The sequence below is a fragment of the Sturnira hondurensis genome, unplaced genomic scaffold (genome assembly GCF_014824575.4).
Source record: "Sturnira hondurensis isolate 20B ecotype Veracruz unplaced genomic scaffold, ASM1482457v3 Scaffold0020601, whole genome shotgun sequence".
NCBI classification, from domain to species: domain Eukaryota; kingdom Metazoa; phylum Chordata; class Mammalia; order Chiroptera; family Phyllostomidae; genus Sturnira; species Sturnira hondurensis.
This window is the reverse complement of record NW_028093232.1, coordinates 705,507-727,600: the sequence shown is the minus strand read 5'-3', so window position 1 is coordinate 727,600 and position 22,094 is coordinate 705,507. Positions and strand designations below refer to the sequence as shown.

The 22,094-nt window shown below is 37.2% G+C and overlaps 1 protein-coding gene across 3 annotated transcripts in view; it reads left to right on the top strand.

Moving 5' to 3' along the window:
• Window positions 1–22,094, top strand: part of SLC16A7 (solute carrier family 16 member 7) — a 166,957-nt gene that overhangs the window by 92,255 nt on the left and 52,608 nt on the right. For all 3 annotated transcript variants that reach the window (XM_037030137.1, XM_037030136.1, XM_037030138.1), the window contains exons 2-3: window positions 11,791–11,920; window positions 14,417–14,663. In XM_037030137.1, coding sequence (XP_036886032.1) covers window positions 14,447–14,663 — 217 coding nt within the window. In that variant the 5' untranslated portion in view covers window positions 11,791–11,920; window positions 14,417–14,446. The remainder of the gene's footprint in view (window positions 1–11,790; window positions 11,921–14,416; window positions 14,664–22,094) is intronic.

Here is a 22,094-nt window from a genome sequence, read left to right as displayed (position 1 = left end):
ACATTATTGCCTATGTGAAGGCTCATGTCTCCTGATGCTCCCAAAGTAACTGATTCTCAAGGACCAAAGTTAAGGTGAAAGCAGCAGTGGCCAAAATGTCCCCTGCTCAGATCTACACCAAACTTTATCTTCTGAATCTTAAAACGTTGCTTCATGCAGAGGCTTGAAGTCTTTCAGGAAAACAATTTCTTTGCCTTCTGTCTTTAAAAATCTTTGTCCAAACATGACTGGTGTGGCTCAGTTGGTTGGGTGTTGCTCCCCAAAGGAAAAAGTCCTGAGTTTGATTCTGGTCAAGGCAAATGCCTTGGTGGCAGGTTTTGTCCCAAGTCAGATTGGGGCACGTGCAAGAGGCAATGGATTGATGTTTCTTTCCCACATTGATGTTTTTCTCCCCTTCTTTCTCCCCCACTTCCCTCATTCAGAAACACATGCAATCTTAAAATAATCTTTTTCCACAGGAATACCCTTTGTGCTGTTGCTCCCAGGTTTAAAATGTCGTTCTAGTGAGCAGATTGACAGGGAGGGCAGCTGCTTGTCATGTCAGGCTGAGGTGTAAGAGTCAGAGAAAGCATAACATTGTCTTGTGGAGCACGAAGGAATGGAAAGGAAGCTTTAAGACAAAGGGCTGAAAGCTCCTCATTCAAGCTGAAGCAAAGTCAGAACAAACACGAGTGAATTGTTTCTACTGGACAGGAGAATTTCTGGTCTAGAACGATGGCTTGATGTCACAATATATGAGAAAAAGGCAAGGTAGAAACAAAATGTAATTTAAATAGTTAAAATGTAAGAAAAATTAAATGAGGATCAAAATGATGCTTGGAATTATGGATGTCTTCCCTGCTCAGTTGCAGACACACCTGAAAGATGGCAGCCTTGAAGAGCAAGCTAAGAGGGAGAAAAATGAATGCAGTGAGCTATGGTGAAGTGTTTCCAGTAGTTTAGTTACCTCTAATTTGCTGTGGTATGAGTATGTCATCAGTTCCCAGACAACTGTGTTATTTCTTTATTTACATGTTTTTGTGGGGTTCATGGGCCTGACTAGTCCAGGAGTAAGAAAAGGAGAAAGGGAATGAGTTTTTCTTTCCTCTGCATTTGTGATGATGCTTCTTTCTGGTGACCTTCCAGAAGTGACAAGCAGGATCAAACCTATTGATTTATTCTCAGCAGCTTGTGCAACTCTCATCTAGGTTGTGGTTCACTTTGGGTTCATTTTGGTTCGAGTCAGCACTAACTTCATCATCAATGTGCAGTTAATACTACAGGACAATAACATCAAATTTTAAATGCAGGTGCTTGAAATTGTGGATTTTGTGGAACGTCAGTCACAGTGAGGCCTCCTTAGAGAGCGTCTTCCTAGTGAATCTTCAGAACGTGATAAAATATGGTGAAAGCGATCACTTTCAGCTCTGCCTCCTAGTTCAGCGAGGTCCCATTGCTCTTTCACAGGAAATGACCATCCCCGTGGATGCCAGCGTACTAACATTTACATATAAGTTTGACAAGAGGAATATCTTTAGGAGTGTTTGTAAATAGTCAACTCTTACTCATTATTAATAATATCTTATTTAAATTTTATAAACATGATTTTTAAAAAGATGTTATTTATTTATCTTTAGAGGGTAAGGGAAGGAGAGAGGGAGAGAAATATGAATGTATGGTTGCCTCTTGTGTGACCTGTGCTGGGAACTGGCCTGCAAACCAGGCATGTGCCCTGACTGGGAATTGAACCATCATCCTTTGGTTCACAGGCCTGCGCTCAATCCACTGAACTACACCAGCCAGAGCTGAACGTGATTTTTTACTAAATGATGCATGATTGACATGATTCCTATTTGGTAGCTGTACAGTATACTTTTTAACTTAAGGTTAAATGAATCGGACAAATGGGAAATAAAATCTATAATGTATGAATTTAAATATTACATAGTTCTTTTAAAAAGTTTGAGTATATTGTTTGTATGTGAGGTATTGTTTGTATTCTATTTTTTAAAAATCTTTGTGTGATATATTTTTAATATTGAATCTATTGTCCCACTTCTATGGGAACATATTTGTTTAAATAACATGACAATATACTTCAATATTTTAATCCTGATAAATGAAAAATTATTTGAATGTATACCACCACATCCTCTGAGGAGGTCATATGATATCTTTTATGGAAGCTAAATTGTGATTTGGGAATTTAATAAAAATCTAAGCACATTTAAGGAACAAATACTTGACCTTTAGTAGCCTCTCATGTTTAAACCACATGTCCCTGTCTGCTTACATAATAGAATTCCCTCACTTGGTTCTTTCAAAAACACTTTTCTCATTCAGCCTTTAGCTTTGAGAATCTTAGAAAACTTGCTCAAATAATGTCTTTCTGTTCATTAGCTATTTTTGAATGTTGGTAATATTTTCTCAGAGAAAGGAAGAAATATGTTTTTCACATGCTAAGAAAGTCTATAAATAGAACTATTTTAGTGTCACAGAATCAAATATGAGTTGCAAAGGGACATCAGAGGACATTTACAAAAAGAAACTAAGAGCCAGTGTGAATGTTACCAGCTGAAAAGTTTACAACAGTTTATTATAGTACTGTGACATTTACTGTGATGTGTGTATTTAAATTGTTCATGTTGTAATATCTCTGTATGTCACAGGAAACAATTTGATCATTTTACATGTACAATAGTCACTATTCCTTTTTATTCAAGACAATAGCATATCTTATAGTATAACTCTTTGAACAATGGTGTTGAAATTATTTGATTCTAGTTAGTATAAATAGTAACTCTCAGTTCTTTGTGAGACATGTTTCTTTAAATATTCATAATACTAGAAAAATTAATTAGATCTCCTGGGACCACACCACTGATGTCTTCACCACCCACGCTCATAACTATTTTGTGAAGTGGAAGAATTTACTGGAGTCTGACTTAAGCTTGGAAGATGGTTTAAGAGAAGGTACTAAAGCCATACGTGAAGATCTTTTACCAGACTGAAGGTTGGGGGGAGGGTGGAATGTATCTTTCAGCCCTGCAAGTCCTGTAATACGTGTTTTGTCCCTTTACCCTTGTCATTCCTGCTTGCAAGGAGGTCAAGTCTATTACGACCTCATTGCCGCTCCTGGTATCTGTTGAATGTAGCTAACAATCACCAACTCATGCACCGACATTTTTTCTTATCCTGGTACCCCAACTGCACTGTGTGTATTTTCTGCCTTTCAAGATATCACAACAAAAGTATTACCAAATATTTTGCTACTGCCTGACATAAATTGTCATTCTTCTAAGCTCTTCTAACAGGGTCCTCACCACCAGCTGCCCTCCCTCAAAGACAATGCCATATATTTCAAGATTTTGCTTTATACACCCAACCTGAGATTGTGTTGTTCTGTCACACAAATCCAATATTTTAGAATTCACAATAACAGATACTTATGTCTTTTTCATGCTACCTGGAGGCTATGGGTCAGCTATAGCTCTCATTGGCTCTCGTGGGTTCAGCTTACCTTCAAACAGGTTCTTATTTTCAGGGATCTAAACTAAAAGTACATGTTGTCATGTTGGAATATAAGGACCACAGGTATAGAGTGAACACATGCAGACACATGTTAAGTGTACTCTTGCACATGGCTTATATGTCATTGGCTTATAGTTCCTTGTGATATGGCTTGGCCCACCCAGAGTCAGTGGGTAGGGACATAGGACAGGCTTGAGTAGGAGACAAATAATTATGAACAACAGAAAAAACAGCAATTCGATTCACTTCAATTCGATTCAATCAGACACCTGATGACGTGATTAGATTCCCAAGTTCCACAGTCCTTTCCTTTGAAATTACTTAATCTGATTGATGCCAGTTCTCCAAATTCAGTGAATAGTTTATTTTCGTGGGCTTTGGCTTTAGCTTCCTCTTTCTATTTTGACAATTTCTAGCTAATTGAGTGCCACCTGGAGTGCCTGAGGAAGCCCACAGTGGGAATGGGTGGAGGGAAGAACACCCAGGCATCTGACCTGTGCAAAGCAAGTATTAGACCAGGCGAACTACAGTAGGGTGGAGAAAGGGTGGCAGTCAAGTAACTCACGGTTGAAGAGAAACATAAAGATAGTAGGAAGTGTATGGCTCTTAACTCCTTAAGAGCCTTGTCCTAGAGTGAAACAAATGCTAGACGTAGACTTGAAAAAAGATATTTGACCTGGTTGAATTTCTTTTTCATTGTTTGCAAAATGGAGGCAATAGCTACTAAACAGAATTATGAAAAAAATTCATGTTAAAGTATCAGGTGTCTTAATCACTGATGCTTACTTGTAACATAAGCTATAACAGTAATTGTTATTTATAGAGATAATTAATAATCAGCAAATGTAATTTATATCTAATTTTATGTAGGGGGACAATCACCGGGTATATCCTTTACAACTTATATAGACCTTCATAATTTTATTTAGGTTTAACTAAAAACAAAATAATATAAGACAAATAAAAAGGAAACAAAAATGAAAGTAAAATCTTTAAGTAAAATACAGCTTCTAACTTTGCTGTATAATATTATAATAACCATATTTGAATTAGTTGTAGACAAGTTAAAAGTAAGTCATTTTTCAAAGCAGATATAAAAGCCAAAATTAGGACAGTTAGTTAAATGTGTAATTTTGCACATATATATTATGTGTTATTTTACATGTTAAGATAATATTATTTACATGTTAAGGTAATATTTCTATGTTAAGATAAAGCTATTATAATTCAGGAAATATAATTTTTTGACCTCAGCATTTTTATTTAGGAAATATAATTTTTTATAAACCTCATCATAACACTGTTGCCTATGTATTTTTTGCATCTCTTTTGTTACATACAGTATTTTTAAATTTTGCTATCACATAGTTTATATTCAAACCTTTTTTACTGAATATTATATATTTCCCATGTAACATAATTTTTATAATCATCATTTAATATCTGTATAAGAGTCTAGCAAGTGGATTACAGTAATATATTCAACAACTTCTCAAGGTTAGATGTTCAGGGTTTTTGTTTGTTTGGTTGGTTGGTTTTGTTTTTAGTTTTTTTCATACTATAAACATGATCACTTAAGGGAAATAAGGGGCTGGGGTCATAGAATCGTGAGATTACAGCTGACAGAATGTTGGGTGACAAAGATATATGTCTCAGATAGAACTAAGTATGTTCAGAATTCTGAGAAGAGCAATGGGTCACAGGGAGATTTAGCCATTTGTGAGGCACAGGCGTCAATAGGCCCAGGAAGCTTGTCTTGGTGAAATGAAAAACCATGGTACTTAACGCCCCTACCCAGCATGCTTCCCTTCCTGTGGTGCTGTTTCTTATTCCTGCCCCCAATGGCATTATATTTTACAGAAATGTCTAGGGGATTCTAGCATATTTCTGAATCTCATCATTTGTAACAGGAAATCTTATGAATTTTGTATTATTCTTTTTTTAAATGGACTTTTAAATAGAAACATGAGAAAAGTATTCTCTGGCCTTTCTTCCTAGAAACATCCAGGAATTTTTGTCTAACTCCCCTTCTCTAGTGTCAGTTAATCACTTTTTCAAATTGAGGGGTAAAACAAAACACCAAAAAATCTTTGAAGACTAAATGCAAAATGGAAGACCCTAAATCTCTTAAATGAAATTCCATTTTTCTTCAGGTTGACCAGGGGATGTCACTTAAATATGAGAAGTGAGAAAGTTCTCTCCCCTTGGGAGGGTGACCAGGCCATTCTGAGGCTCTCCCCCTTTGAGGCAGAGGCCATGCCAGCCCTTTTCCTCCACAGGACTCAGTTGTCCATGTGAATTTGTCTCATGTCTCATCCATGATGCTGTGGGCACTGCTGGTCAGTGTACGTGTCATAAGAATACATGAGATTGCTTTGCTAGACCACCTGGATAATAGAGGATAAACTTCTCTGTCAAGATCCTTAACTTCTTGCCTGTAAGGTCTCTTTTGAGAAATCCGCTGACAGTCTGATGGGTACTCCTTTGTAGGTGACTGTCCCCTTATCCCTTGATGCTTCTAGGATTCTCTCCTTCATTTTGGTCTTGGCTAATGTAATTATGATGTGCCTTGGTGTGTTCTTTCTTGGGTCCAACTTCTTTGGGACTCTCTGAGCTTCCTGGATTTCCTGGAAGTCTATTTCCTTTGCCAGACTGGGGAAGTTCTCCTTTATTATTTGTTCAAATATGTTTTCCACTCGTGGCTGTTTCTTTCCCCCTTCTGGTACCCCTATAATTCGGATGTTGGAACGTTTAAAGATGTCCTGGAGGTTCCTAAGCCTCTCCTCATTTTTTTGAATTCTCATTTCTTCATTCCTTTCTGGTGGGATGTTTTGTTCTTCCTTCAGGCAAGAAGGGGCTGGAAAGAAGTATTCCAAGTCATGAAATCCAAAGACCTACAGCCAAGATTGCTTTATCCAGCAAAGCTTTCATTTAGAATGGAAGGACAGATAAAGTGCTTCTCAGATAAGGTCAAGTTCAAGGAGTTCATCATTACCAAGCCCTTATTATATGAAATGCTAAAGGGACTTATATAAGAAAAAGAAGATGAAAAATATTAACAGTGAAAGGACAGCAAACACACAGCTATTAACAACCACACCTAAAACAAAAGCAAACCAAGAGGACAGCTAGATCAGGAGTGGAACCATAGAAATGAAGAACACATGGAGGGTTAGAAACAGGGGGGTGGGAGGGGGAGAAGGGGGGAGAAGGCACAGAAAATAGCATAGATGGTAGGTAGAAAATAGATAGGGGGGAGGGCGAGAATAGTGGGGGAAATATAGAATCCAAAGAACTTGAGACACGTGGTTATAAACTAAGGGGGGCAGAATGGTGGGGGAGGGAGGGTGCGGGTGGAAGGGATTGAAGGGGGGGAATAGAACAACTGTAATGGTATAATCAATAAAATATATTTAAAAAAAAAAGATCCTTAACTTAATTACAGCTTCTTCCCATAAGCCTCAGTCTGTTGGAGCTGCTATAACAAAACACCACAGACTGGGTGGCTGTCTGGAGGCTGCCAAGTTGAGATTAAATAGGTGCCAGCAGATTCAGTGCCTGGTGAGAACAGGCTCCCTGGTTCTTAGGTGGCCATCTTCTTGTGCCGGCTTACAAAGTGGAGGAGGCAAGGGGACTCTCACGGGCCTCTTTCATAACGGCACTAACTTATTATTGAGGGCTCCACCCTCACGACCTAGTCACATCCAAAAGGTCCCAATTCCTAATACCATCGCATTGGTGATTAGGTATCAACATGAGAATTTGGGGGTAGCACAACATTTTATTTATGAGACCAGACCATATAAAGCATATTACAGGTTGTGGAAATTAGGACAGGACACAGACATAGTTTTTGGCAGCAAGTGTTCAACCCACTGCAATTGCTTTTACACAATTATAAATGCAGTGTTTTAGAAATTAGGGGATTTTTTTGGTAATGGATGTCAATTTTCAATTTTTCATAAATAATTATGTGCTGGTTCATATTATTTTTCTAATTTGCTTGTTAAAAAATCTTTAGTTAGTATGACCTTATTACAATTAACATTTTCAGAGTCCTTTTAACTACAGTGATATTTTACATCTAAAAATAGGTTTGTGTTATTAACATTTTGTGGGCCATGCCCGTTGATTCCACTCATGTCTAATTGTCAAAGTAAATCAGTCAAGAGGATTTAAAAGATGGTCCACATTAAGAGGGAAAAAAGCCCCCGGGGATTAGATTCTAATATTAAATCACTTATGTGTTGGAAAAAATACTTGGTTTAGTTTAATTCCTGTTATAAAATTACGGTGAGTTGGCACCTAAACTTAAACATTGTGTATTAATTTGACATCATTATATTCTTTTATAAAAGAAAGAGGAAATAGCAAAAATACCTAGTTTGCTATTCTTTAAGGAACATGTTTATTCTTTTAGGAGAAAACACAGGCCATTTTATAGATGGGCTGCAAAGAACAAGTCATGCTTTATCTATGGGCTATCTAGAAGAATTTGTAGTGAAGCCAAAAGTCTCCTAAGAACTTGATTTAATACTGATTTACTTTGGGAATAGTTTGCTGAGTACATTGTTTCTGGACTGCTTTTTGAAACATAAACTTCTGAATAGCATAAAGGATGTATAAGGGTTCATAAATGGATGCACCCTGATTTAGATTTGGAAATTAAAGAAATAATTATTCATAAAACATGTAAAGAAACATTCTGATATTCTGTACAACTGAATGAGAAAGGCCCTGAAATATTACACTAGAGTCTAACTGTTGACCGTCACTAGGAGCTTCATTACTTTTTTGTCTTACACCTTCGTCTCCATAAAGCAATCAACCCGCACTGATTTCTAGAAGACAAGGCAGAGCTCTAGTGTGTCAGCATAGGCCACCCCATATGTTTTTGAAAAACACTTGGCGAGAGCTCAGAACAAGCCAACACAATATGTGCCTCTGTGATAGAGATCATTTTGAGCTAAAGGCAACCTTAGTCACAGGCTCAAGAGATGCTTCTGCCACTCCCTTACCTAGAAGAACTTGAATTAGGGAGTCATGCTCATAAAGACATTATCAGAGCTGGGCAAACTTGGATTTACTGAAGGTCTGCTCTTATCCCGCAGTTACCCTTTGAAGGCCCCCAGGGTGCATGACCTCATCCCTAGCTCAGAATGTCCTCAGTACCTCAATCCCCCTTTGTACCTCTGACTCTCTTGTACCTGTGAGGTCTCTGACTTTCTCTTGTATTTCGGATTCCCATACTTACCCATGTACTACATTTGGTCATTATCTCCTGCTAATCTGTCTCATGTCCATTTGATTATTAGACTCACTAGAAGAACCTCAAGGGTAGAAGCAAGTTTCTTCCTCCCCAACAACTTGAAATAGCCAAATATTTTTAGTAACCAGTCAGTCACCTTTTCATTAGCAGCAATGATATATTGTATTCTATATACTCAAAAACATTATAAAAGATATAAGTACGCTGGATGATACATTTCTAAAGACTTTGAAGGGTGACTAGAATTTAGAATTCCACAGAACAAGTGCTTGAATTCCAGTGGACAAGAGAGGTGAGGTTTTTTGCAAGACTTGAGTTTGGAAGTTCACCATGGGAATTGTAAAGCTGAAAGAGTATATGTGTAAGCAGAAAGAGCAGCCTCCAAGTTGGTGTGCTAAAGTGGAAGGAGTAAAACAGGCCTGACAAACAGATCCTGGTCATGCCACCAATTCGATCACTTCGGAAAAGCCACTCCACACCTCTGAGTCTTTAGGCCCTCGTTTATAAATGTGATTTATAAAACACCACTCCCTCTTAGTTAGGGGATTATGATGATTAATTGAATCCTTAGAAAATAATTGAACACTCTAAAACTTTTCTCTATGCACCCTGTTATAAGGAAAACCAATGGAATGTAAGTGAATTATAAATAAACCAAATTTGCTGATACCACTGCCCAGCTTCTCACCATAGTAATTAACCCGGCCTTTGTAGAGGAGAGTGGAATGAGCTTTTATGCCTACTTGTATACCAGGAGGCCATTCCCAGAATAGTTGCTTTCCCAATTTAATGGACAGCCTTTCAACTTGCTTTAAGGAGTGCTGGTCTTCTGCTTTTTCCCTTAGACACAAATTCTAAAGTAATGCCTTTTATTTTTAAAACTAGAGGCCAGTATGCACATTGTATAACTATACCTGCATAAATGTATAAAATATAGTATATTAATTGGTGTAAAGAAAGAGATGAAAATAGTTTTCATTGCTATATCTATCAAGCAGAGAGTTCCTGGATTGGCCATTTTTTTATTTTTTATTTTTTTAATATATTTTTTGATTAATCGATTTTCCCCCATTTTTTTATTTAATTATTTTTCAAGTACAGTTTTCTGTCTATTACTCCCATCCCCTCCCATCCCCTGTGCTCCCCCCTCCCTCCCATTTCCACCCTTCTCAGTTGTTGTCCATGGATTGGCCAATTTATTGAAAAAAAGACTTGGATGGAATGATCTTTCTGGAAGAAAACAGGCCAGTTAGTTTAAGGCACTGTGAAAATTTTGTAGAAATGTCGGCGAGCACTTAGAATGTGGATTGTCAAGATCTCTGTTACTTTGTGGGCTTCTGTAAACCACCAAGATAATTAAGCACAGACCGGAGGGACAGAGTCCAATTTTTAGGAAAGCTTCTGGCTTTCCTCTGAGGCTTTGCCTTGAACTCAGGGCAGCTCTCTCTGCCAGAGGAAACTGAGAGAAAATGTATTTCCTCCAAATACAAAAAAGGAATGAAGGAACAAAGGAAGGAAGGAAGGAAGGAAGGAAGGAAGGAAGGAAGGAAGGAAGGGAGGGAGGGAGGAAGGGAGGGGGGAGGGAGGGAGGGAGGGAGGGAGGAAGGAAGGAAGGAAGAAAGGAAGGAAGGAAGGAAGGAGAAAGAAAGAAAGAAAGAAAAAAGAGAAAAGGAACAAAAGAAAGAAAGAAGAAAAGCAAAGGGGTTGTTTTGGGATGGGCTGGTTACTTGTGGTAGGATGGAGCTGCCATTCTTGAATTGTAAGATGCATCGGACCATAAGATGCACCTAGGTTTTAAAGGAGGAAAAAACTTTTGAAGCAAAAAATGTGGCAAAATATTTAATAACATAAATAACACAGGCTACTGCTCCCCCACACAGCGAGCCAGGTAAGCTACATTCGGATTATGAGATGCACCCCCCTTCCTCCCAAGTTGGAGGGGTGCGTCTTATAGTCTGAAAACACAGTACCTGGCTTTAAAAGGTCACAGAGGCCCCCAAGGATGTGAGCCTTTCCCCAATACTGTTACCCCAGCCCTAGGAGACCCGTTTAGGATAACTCCTCATACTTAGCACGAGTTAAAACTTTAATTCTAGCTTTATGTCTTAGATTTTATCCATGGCTTTCTCACTGTTACCAATCTTCATTCTAGTCCCTACCCTCAGTGCCTCATTGACTTGGCAGCTAGAACACAGACTTCCCTTATCTTCCTGTACAATCTCATCTGACCTGGTGGCTGCCTTGCTTTCACTGAGCACTGCAGGACAGGCAGCCCTGGGTGCAAGGCAGGCAACTGGTTATTTAATTGCAAGAGTTGACTTTCTCTTGGCCCTAAATCTAAGCACAGGATGCTTGGCCCAACCAAATAAACTCTTAAATGCTAGCTGCCATATACTCATTGCCAGATTTAAGAAGGAATAAAGGTATTTTATGTATTAGGGAGATTTAGCACGTTCATCTGTCACCTGGACTAGATTAGGAAGTGTGAATTCTAAATCAGAAGAACCCTAAAATGCCTTTTTTCCTACAGCCTAGTTTGTCTCATTGTAAGACGTGTATTATTGATAGTATTTCTAATCATTTTCTTTTAAACATTGTACTTACTTCCATTCACAGTCAATATTTTATTTAACTAAATTATACTCAATGAATTCCAATAAATTTCCTTCTCATGTTGGTAGATAAGTAATCTGTTGTTAATTATTGTTTTAAAAACCGATTCTTCAGTTTATATTTTTTATTTTTTCTCATGCACATTTTTTCAGGCCTTAGTAGTTCTATCAATAAATTAACAAAGAAATATAAATATAGATATATGTGTAGGGCAAAAAATAAACTGTGTTTTGCATACTCACAATAATAAACCTCCTTTTGCCTAATCCTGTATATTCCATTTTGCTAATTATGCTAAATGATGGTCACAGTTTATTGGGGTAACTTATAGCTGGTGGATCCAATGAAGCTTCTGGAACGCAATTTTTCACGTAACCCTTGTATGTCTGTTTCTTTAGATAACCGCAGTCTGCTCTACCTCTCATCCTCTGTGTCACCTTCAAGTATCACACCTGGAGGAATAGTGACTGTGCTTAACCGTCCACGTATAAACCAAAGAAGTCTATTCAAGAGGGGATCGGTCAACAGGTGTAAATAATACTTTTAACTCTGTTTTTCTTGATTATGCCCATGAATAAAAGCCATGAGTTGTATAGGAAAATAACATGAGGCCAATGAGTTAATATGATTTGGACCTTTACTATTAGTTAACTCAAGAGTTATTAATAAGAAACAGGAGACAATCTTGAAAGTAGAAATATTCAAAGGTTCAGTGGTTTGGGGTTCACTTTGCAATGATTTAGATAAGCAGTCATAAGATTTCAGTTTATGTGGAAGAAACAAAACAGGTTGGAGATAAGAAAGTACAAAGAGATATGAGTAGTGACTTGCAATCTGGAATATGTGGTTATAATTATAATTAAAGAAATATGCTGGAAATGGAGAACAAAAGATCATATATTAAGAAACTGGTGAATTATTTCCCTGGCTGGTGTAGCTCAGTGGATTGAGCGTGGGCCTGCAAACCAAAGGATTGCAGTTCAATTCCCAGTCAGGGCACGTGCCTGGGTTGCAGGCCAGTTCCCAGCAGGAAACGCGTGAGAGGCAACCATACATTGATATTTCTCTCCCTCTCTCCTTCACTTCCCCTCTAAAGATAAATAAATAAAATATTTTTAAAAAGAAACTGGTGAATTATGTAAAATAACCCTACAAAAATAGAAAGAGAATTAAAGAAAAAAGTAACTCAATCCTATAATGGTTTTTTAAAGGCCCTTCACTTCTCTGTGAGCATAGATTTCTGTCTGCAAAATGGAAATCTCAACATTAACCTATCTCATTAGTAAATTTTAATATTAGTATTTATAACACAATTATGTTTCAGTAAATTCAGTATTCACATTGATATAATTATTGAAATATATATTGAAAATTATTTAGAAATGTTATTTTTGACTTTTGAAATGACTAAATATAGATTATCCCCTTGTATTTTTAAGTGTTTACTATAAGAACTGTAATAAAAACTGCAATAGTTTAAACTCATGAATAAATAACAAAAGATTTTTTTCTTGATACAAGCAGAAAAATTGCACAATGAGGACTTTAAATCTCATCATTGATTTTATACTTTGGAAATAAAAAAAAAACTAAGTACCCACTCAAATGCCTTTTGGTATTTTCTCAGTATTCTAGGTTTTAAAAAAGATATTTTCAAGAGATAAAAAAGTTGACTACTTTAAAATATATTAACGAACTTCAATAATATATAAATTCAGATTCAGATTGCTGTTTTCGGCCTGTTTGACTAATAGGAACAATGTTTCTTTTTTTCTTTCTTTCTTAAGTATTATGCTACTTAAAAGTATTATTTCCAATGCTCACATGCTGTAAACCCACCCTGCTAGGTTAACTGATAGTCGAGGAGAAACCTAACTTCACACGAAATAGATGATTTTTGTTATTTCTAAGAAAACAAATGATCAGAAATGGAGACTGTAAATATACGGAAGACACACGTCTTTTCACGGCATCAGCATGTATCAGTGACTAGATCAGGACAAATACATGCTGATTAAGTGCTGGGGGGTCCTAGTCAGAGCACTTGCACAAGAAAACAAAAGGCATCCAAATGGAGAGAAAGAAGCAAAGCTGTCCCTGTGGCAGATAACATGACCTTACATTATAGAAACCCTAAAGACTTGACCAAAAAATGATTGGAACTAATCAATAAATTCAGTAAAGTTTCAGAACACAGAGGCACATTGATGTTAGGGAACAAAGATATTTTAACGTATTATCAATTGTATGAAATTCTGTGTGATTATTGCTTTCACTGGAGAGTGGTCGTTCTACACCATAAAGCTGGCAGGTAGGTGTTCCTAGGCATATCCAGAAGACACAGTACCTTTCTTTTAACAAACAATAACGTACCGTCCATCTGACTGAGAGAATTTTACTGCTACAAAAAATACGTAAAATGATAGAAAATAGTGCCGATTTCAGAAGTGCATTAAAACAAACTTAGTTCATTAGAATCGCACAATTTCTAATTTTATAGTTTTACAAAATAGATCTGTACTGAAATATTTTAAGGACTCTCAGTTATTAAAAGTGAAATTCTAAAATGTGTGTACTCTTTAATTCTTTATAATTCATCAGCTTTAATAAATAAGCACTTTTAACCTTTGTGTAAAAATGCAAACATTTGGATTTAAAAAATAATTATGTTTTAAGTGGTGGTGGCTCCATTTTCCTCATTATTAGAAACCAGATTGAGGCAGCTTTTATTTTTTTGGCTGGTACCTCAGTAGAGATCTGAAATCTTAACTTCCCTTACAGTGCTTTTTGCTTCCATAAACAAATTAAATGCTCTCAAGTCCTAGCACATAACAAAGTTACATACCTCACTTAATTTTTTTGGTAAATGTTCTGACAACTTTCTAAGCAAAAGAGTATTAAAAATATTCATGAACCATTATATAGTTGTAGTTATAACTGGAAAGTACTGTTTTAGTGACTATAAAGAGTGATATATAAAAAGGAAAATATGGTTTAAGGCTTTATTTCATTGCTTTTATGCAGGCTACCTGAGTTTCCAACAGAAGAGCAGAAATGCCGCCACCTGCAGGTGGCGCACCACTGCATCCACCTCCTGATGGAGGATGGGGCTGGGTCGTGGTTGTTGCCTCTTTCATCTGCATTGGATTTTCATACGCCTTCCCCAAAGCCATCACGGTGTTCTTCAAAGAAATCCAGCATTTATTCAACACGACCTACAGTGAAATAGCATGGATATCATCCATCATGCTGGCTGTTATGTATGCAGGAGGTAAGGTTCTTTGCCGTAAATAGAATTCTGGATTAAGAAAGTAATTCCTCCACACCACAATGTTTCACATGTAGTGTCTTGGTATATCAAAGCCCTGTTTTCATGTTATTGTCACTTCAAATCAATTAAAAGGATAATTAGAACTGAGTTTTTAATAATTTCAGTGATTCAGTGTCTTAAACTACTCACATCATTCTGAGTCTCACTAGAATATTGTTGGACTGGGATTTCTTTGCATAAATGAAGATTCACTAAATTTTGGAACTTCTAAGCACTTTGCATTTAATTTGGAATGGGGTCTATACTATACTGGTAGGATCATCTTTTACTATTGCTACAGTTAGTAGAAATGCTTTCTTCTGAATAAGAAAGAAACTCAGGTCATTGGCGTTCTATAAGCTTAGGAAGTACTTCACCTTCAGCCATGAAGGCGGAGTGTTACCATGGTCCTTTTGGGTTCAGTTGGGTTTGTGCAATTGAAATAATTCCTTATCTCTGCAGTACTTATTAAATATGACATTTTAAAATGAAAACAGTTGCCTGACAATTATTTTGTTACATTTCATGTTAAATGAGGGTATGACTCAGGAGGGATAATAAATAAATCAAAGTACCATATCATTTCTGAATGTTAAAAATATATATATGTACATATAAATTTATCAGTGCATTTTTATGTCACCTCTCTTCTTTCAATCAATATCAACAGTACACCAACTGTCTCACAGAATTTTAAAGTCATTAATTAAAATATTTATATTTGAGTTTTTATTTTTCAACTGCATATGTGACTTTAAGAGACAAGAATAAACTCAGAATGTAAGTGCTTAAAGAACACATACAAATCATCTACTTCAATTCCTCACTTTCCAGGTGAGGATAATAATGATGGAGCTACATCAGTAGTAAAAATATCCAGTATTTATTAGTGTTAACTTTTAGCTAAAGCCTCTCGAAATGTGTCACATGATGTAATGCTCTTCATAATCTATAAAATAAATATTGTCTTCTCTTCATTCTATAGCTGAGGACATAGAAAAAATAGTTCTTCCAAGCCAAATAGCTCATGAATGGCAGATAGAAATTGAGACCCCACACATTTCGCCACTGTGCTCTTCTGCCTTTCTCACGGCTCCCTCTTTGCCTGCAGAAAACGACAGAGCCAGATCTAGAGTCGGCTTCCTGCAGACCTAACTCAGGTGCTTCACCCACCACGGTCATTTGTTTCGTGACATAAAAAGTATTCTTTAGGCTATCGCCTGTTGCACACCCACACAAACATTTGATCCTCCAGTAATCCTGTGTGTGTATATGTTTTCCACTTTATGCTAGCAAGTTTACATTAATTCAATATATATCTCTTTCACCCTTTTTGTTGGGTTAATGTATGCATTTCCATTCCAGTAACAAATGGTATCTTCAAAATGCTATTTGGGTATGTTAGGAAAAACACTACTTCTAGCCCTGGCTAGTGTGGCTCAGACAGTTGGAGTGTTGTCCCATAACCTGGAAGGTCCTGGGTTTGAGTCCTTGTCAGGGCACACACCTAGGTTGTGGGCTCCATCCCCAGTTGGTGAGCTATTAGAGGCAGTCAATCAATGTTTCTCTCTCACATGGATGTTTCAGTGTCTCTCCCCCCGACCTTCTCTCTTTCTAAAAAGTGATGAAAATAATGCCCCCAGGTGAGGAAAAAATTCTACTCCTAAATCGCTTTCTGAGATTCTCCTTTGAACAGTTGCTTTAATGTTGATAACTGTGCCATTTCTGATGACTGTAAAAGTAGTAGATATTGTGTTTTGGGTTTTCTTCGTCTATCTCGTAGGTCAGATGTTCTTTAATAACAATTCGTAAGATGACAAAGTCATCTTGTCCTGAGCTCCAAAATGTGCTAGTGTTAAGATGCGTAGTTTCTCCCACCTCTTAAATACACTTGAAACTATTCCTCTAGTGGATTAATATGTCTCGTAAATTTGGAATTCAGGTCCTATATATTGATAATTATCTGTTGATTAGACAATTGATGAATTCATAAGCAAGAAAGGAATTTGTATAACTTTTTATTTTTAAAAAAATATTTATTTATACTTAGAGAGAGGGGACAGGAGGGAGGAAAAGAGGGAGAGAAACATTGATGTGCTAGAGAAACACCAATCGGTTGCTTCTAGCGCACCCCCCAACTCGGGGACCTGGCCCAGAACCCTGGCATGTACCCTGACCAGGAATCAAACCAGCAACCTTTCCATTTGCAGAATGATGCTAAACCCACTGAGCCACACCAGTCAGGGAAAAATTCTGTATGACTTTGTACAGTGAAGCTTTAATTGACTCTGTTAGATTTGAGCAAACAACCTCAACATCCCAGTGCCTTAACAAAATGCAAGTTTATTTTGCTCAAACAATACAAGCTCAAGCTCTGTTTCACCCAGTGGCTGTGCCATCACTTAAGGCTTTGTAGTTCCCGAAGCTGCTCCATTCAGCTGGACAAAGAATGAAAAAAACTACTTCAGATGTTTAGGTTAATAGATGAATAAAACATGTCATTAAAGATTAACAGACATTTTGTGTCTGGTTGTTTTAAGAAAGTGATGCTAGACCAGACACATTCAGACAGCATGGAAGTCAATGGGATATTTTAGGGGCCTGGTCTGGAAGGGGAAAAAAGTTATTTCTGCACACATTTTGCTGGTTAGAACTCTTATACCCTCCTACCTGGAGGCAGGGGCTGGGGTTCCTGGGAATTGCAGGCTTCCTAACAGAAGAGACAAAGTGGGGTAGTTTCCAGTGAGTCTCAGGCAGAGCTTGATACCCCAACACTCATTCCCCGCTCAGTGAAAGCAGAATGTGCTTACAGACTTACTGTGGTCAGGTGACAGCCTTCCTTCCACTCCCTGGCTGGGTCTAAAAGAAGACATAGATTTCTCAAAGCATTAAATCTCAGTATCAATTTATAAGTAAATACCTATATATATTTATCACTAAGTAGATTTTGTATTTTATTCATTCTCTTCTATTAACATTTAAATGTTAAAAAGTACAAAAAGAACCCCTTTTAAATTCATCAAGAAAATGGTAGATTGGTTAAATAGTTATCAATTTGGAAAAAAAACTACCTCAGATGTTTAGGTTAATAGATGAATAAAACATGTCATTAAAGATTAACAGACATTTTGTGTCTGGTTGTTTTAAGAAAGTGATGCTAGACCAGACACATGAAATTATTTAGTATGTAGTAATTGATGGTAATAATTAGGTGAGATCCAGGTAAGTAGTTGGAATTTAGCTTAAGGTCCTTAGTCATCAGACATTTTGTGTGTCATCTCTGGCCACAGAAACAAGCCAGGAATTACAGAAATTTTGCTACTCTTGGCTTTTCCCTTAGATGGGAAAAAGCAATTCCAGGTCCACTGTCACCGGGATAGGAAAGTTACTCTCTGCCACGTCCACTGTTAAATGGAAACCTCATACACTTACATGTTCTATTGGAAATAATATCTGTGTCTTCTCGTGATAATGAGTTTTTAATCTTTTAACAAGTCATGATTGTCACATGTAAAACTGTAATTTCAATACGAAAACAATTCCTCCTCTGTGAGTGCAAATAATTTTGTTAGAAACATAACTATTTACAACAAAAAGTCCAGTAGATTTAATTAGTCCAGGACACAGACATTGTTCCTGTTATTAAAGGAGCAGTGTTTTTTTAAGTGTGGTCCACAGATTTTCTGCTCCTGAATCATGGATAGTTTGCTGAAAATGCATCATCCTGAATCTTACCCCAAGCCCCACTTATCAGAATTCCTGTTGGTAGAGTCCAGAAACTTGCATTTCAATGAGCATTTCTGAAAACAATTTCTGCATGGCATAAGGATTTACTGTTGTACAACAAAATTAATACTTGATTTAAAAGCATTTAAATTTTCTTTTAATATTTCAAAGACCTCTATTTGTAGAGACCTTTTAGGTGGGTGATTATAAAATAAATTCAAAGACCATAAGGTGAGAAGACATATAATTTACTATAAAATATGAATCTTTCCACCAAGTGACTGAAATACCCTGTTTGATATGATGCTGCTAATTATGTTTGCTTAGAGAACATCTAAGATCTGACATACTCATTAGGGCTTAGCACTCAACCTATTAATCACCACGCAGGGGTCACTGGGTAAGATGGAGTGTGTTCAGAGGCCTGGCCTGTGATGTCAGGGCTGGAGTTTCTTGTAGTAATTAGTTGGCATCTGGGCCTTTGTAGCAAGGTATTATCTTCCCTTCTGATGTCTGAATTAAAAATGAAAGTAATAAAAGGTATGCAAGAAGGTTGGGAAAGAATGCAAATTATGTTTATCCCTTACTTCATCCTTAGCGTAATGACAGTAAATTACACAGCCCATCTGCTTGTCCATATGGTCTCCAGGAGTTCCGATGAATTTCAGCAATAGGCCAAGCAAAGTGGTCACCCCATTAATAAAGCACTAAGTAGAGGTGGAAAACATACTGGAATCTAAACTTTCTATATTGTTTTAGATGGACATGAGGATTTAGATGGACATAATCACGTGAAGAGTGATTACATAGGATTATCTTTTAGTACAATCTTTGTATTTCTTCCTCTGTCAAAAAATAATGTATACATAGTTAGCTACAGTTACTGAATTTGGGTCTGTGAGTACCTCATGTTATTTTTCTGATGATATTTGTTACCACTTGGAAGAGTGAGCCATTTTGGAGAGGGTAATTTACCTCCTTGGTAATTTACTCCTCTGCGTTATGTGAGTGGTGACTGCCAGTTGTGCTACAACAAGGGTGGTGGTTTTGTGATGAACGGCTCTACACAGGGGACCAAGCCTTAGACTAGTGGGCTTGTTTTACTGGAGGCCCAAAAAGCAACAGGCTTTAGGCATAGGAAGTTTATGACTATAATACACAATGTGTATTTTTCTATTCTTTCTCAAGTCTAAATAAACTCATTGTATTATTTTTCTTTATGCTGTAGATATTTTGCAGACTAAAATTAAAATAAGTCCTATAAAATTTGAAAAGTTTATTTCATTCCCGTGTTTGAGACACCGAAGGCTTTCATCTTAGCTTTATAAAAACCAGAGAGTGTCCAGTACACTTGGACAATTCTGTGCAAACAGGCTGGGTTCTTTTAATACCTATACCATGGTAGATTTTTTTTCATCCAGGAACATAGATATTGCTAAAGTTGTCCTAGGAAATATAGTACATTGTGGCAGAAACCATTATGCTCACCATTCATCCATGGCCTCCTGCATATTTTGCAGCTTCTTTCTACTTAGTCTGAGGCCATGTGACCAGTTCTGATGAATGAACTATGAGTGGAGCAATATAGGTCACCCTGGACACCTGGACAAGGCAGTTCCAGCTGGTGTGCATCTTCCGTTTCCTTCTTACCTCCTGCAGCAGCCTAACTTCACATGGCATGGCTGCAAGGGGAAGAGCCTTGGCCCACCTTGTGCTGTGAATGAGTAAGAAAATAATTTATTTTCTTACTTCTGCAGTGTGCTGTGTAGAACAACCTAGGTTATACTGATCGATACAAACATGAAGGCTTCTTAGATTTTTGTGTAGCTACAGTATACATTATGTAAATTATAAGTGGGGACTAGTACAGGCTATGAGAGCCCCTTAGTCAGTTAGCATATATTATGTCATAAGAAGATTTGTAGATGTTCTACTTTGGATCTCTGTCTGAGAAGAGGAAGCCTTCAGTGACTCAGATGGAAGAGGTGCTGTAAGTAGAAATCACCATCAACAGTTTTAATGGGAGTAAAAGTAAGAAGCAGGTACTTCAAGGCACAGAAGTAGGGATCAAACCATGCCCTTGCACTTTCTATGATTAAAGTTCTTTTTGTCCCTCTCAAGACAGGGATGGAAGGAGACAGGGGTCAAGGGCAGTTGGCAAGTATACTGAGGCCTGTGAAACTTTTCCAAGAGATACTTTATCTACACAGGGCCGATAATCAAGTCCAAATAATATTGGAGCACTACTAAATGTTAATTTCAACAGAAAAACATTTAAAAAACTATATGGAAATTCTTTTTTATATGTATGTTTTAGATAGTGAACATTTCACTTACCAACTTAAAAAGCCCTACTTATGATATGACCTGGCAAGATGATCTTTTATGGTTTTTGGCTTAAAATTCCTCTAAAAATGTGTTATTATATTATTACATATTTTATGCAGATACATTTTAATTCCAAACAACAGAGATCTTATTCAGAATTCCTCAGGTCTAAACAGAGATGTTCCTGCAGATAGACCGGAGGAGCAGCATAGGTGCCCTGTCTTCCAGGTCGACACACACCAGTGACTTTTATTTGGCCATCACATTGCTCTTGCTCTTCTCCCCTCTGCTTTGTTGAAGGGGGTAACTTTATTTATTTTGATATCTTCCCTCTGAGTCAGGGAAGACAACTATAAGCATCTCAGTATCGTGTTTCAGTCTCAAATTTGACACAAGAAAGACTAACCCTCTTCTCTAAGTTAATCATTTGGCAGATTGTAAACATTGCTAGGATCTGGTCTGCTTTGCATCTGTCCTCGCAGGCAGTGGATGAATGTATATAGTTCCACACAGGGCTACCTGAGTGGAACTATATATATTTGGGTCAGGAATGGAGCAGTTCTCAAGAGAAGGATGACTGTTCCCAGAGGAAGGACAGTTTTGAAGGGACTAAACAAGTGCTCCCTTCTCTACTTCTAAAAAGTAAACTAGCATGTGATTTCCCCCGAAATAAAACCAATGTGTTACTTTTGAATTAATCACTCACTGGTAACATTGCATTTAGTTCATTCCTCTGTAGCCAAGTAGCTAACTAGGTATACATCAGAATGCACATACTGTATTTAGAAACTTAATTGCTTCATGAATTGTAGTACTTAGTAGCCATCCACAGGATTCCATTGAACTTTGCAAGAGTTGACCTCTTACGTGGAGATCAGATATGGAAATTTCTGGGATCTCAGGAGGCTTTATTGATGGTCTAATGGCCCAGTGAGAAGCAAAAGAGCATTGTCATTAAAATAATGAGCTCCAGAATAACGTAAGAAATGTGGACTTTGCCACTCTGTTGTCTGGGCCACCTGGTTGACCCTAGATCCTCGGTTTCCCCATCTGTGAAATCAGAAAAAGGAAAACATAGATATGTATATGCACATGTAGTATCTATTGCTCAGGACCATTGCCAGGAATTATAATATCAGAATTTCAATGTATATGAAGTACTGAGTTTCATGCTTATGAAATTTTCTATTGTTTTTGTTGATCTTGATATTAACCATTATAGAATTAAACCACAGATTGGGTACATGAATAGTAAGTTTGACTAGAGCTACCTGTCCAATTAGGTTTGGAAAAACAGGGTAAAGTAAGGAATAAATAGGTCAATAATTAGTTCTAAAA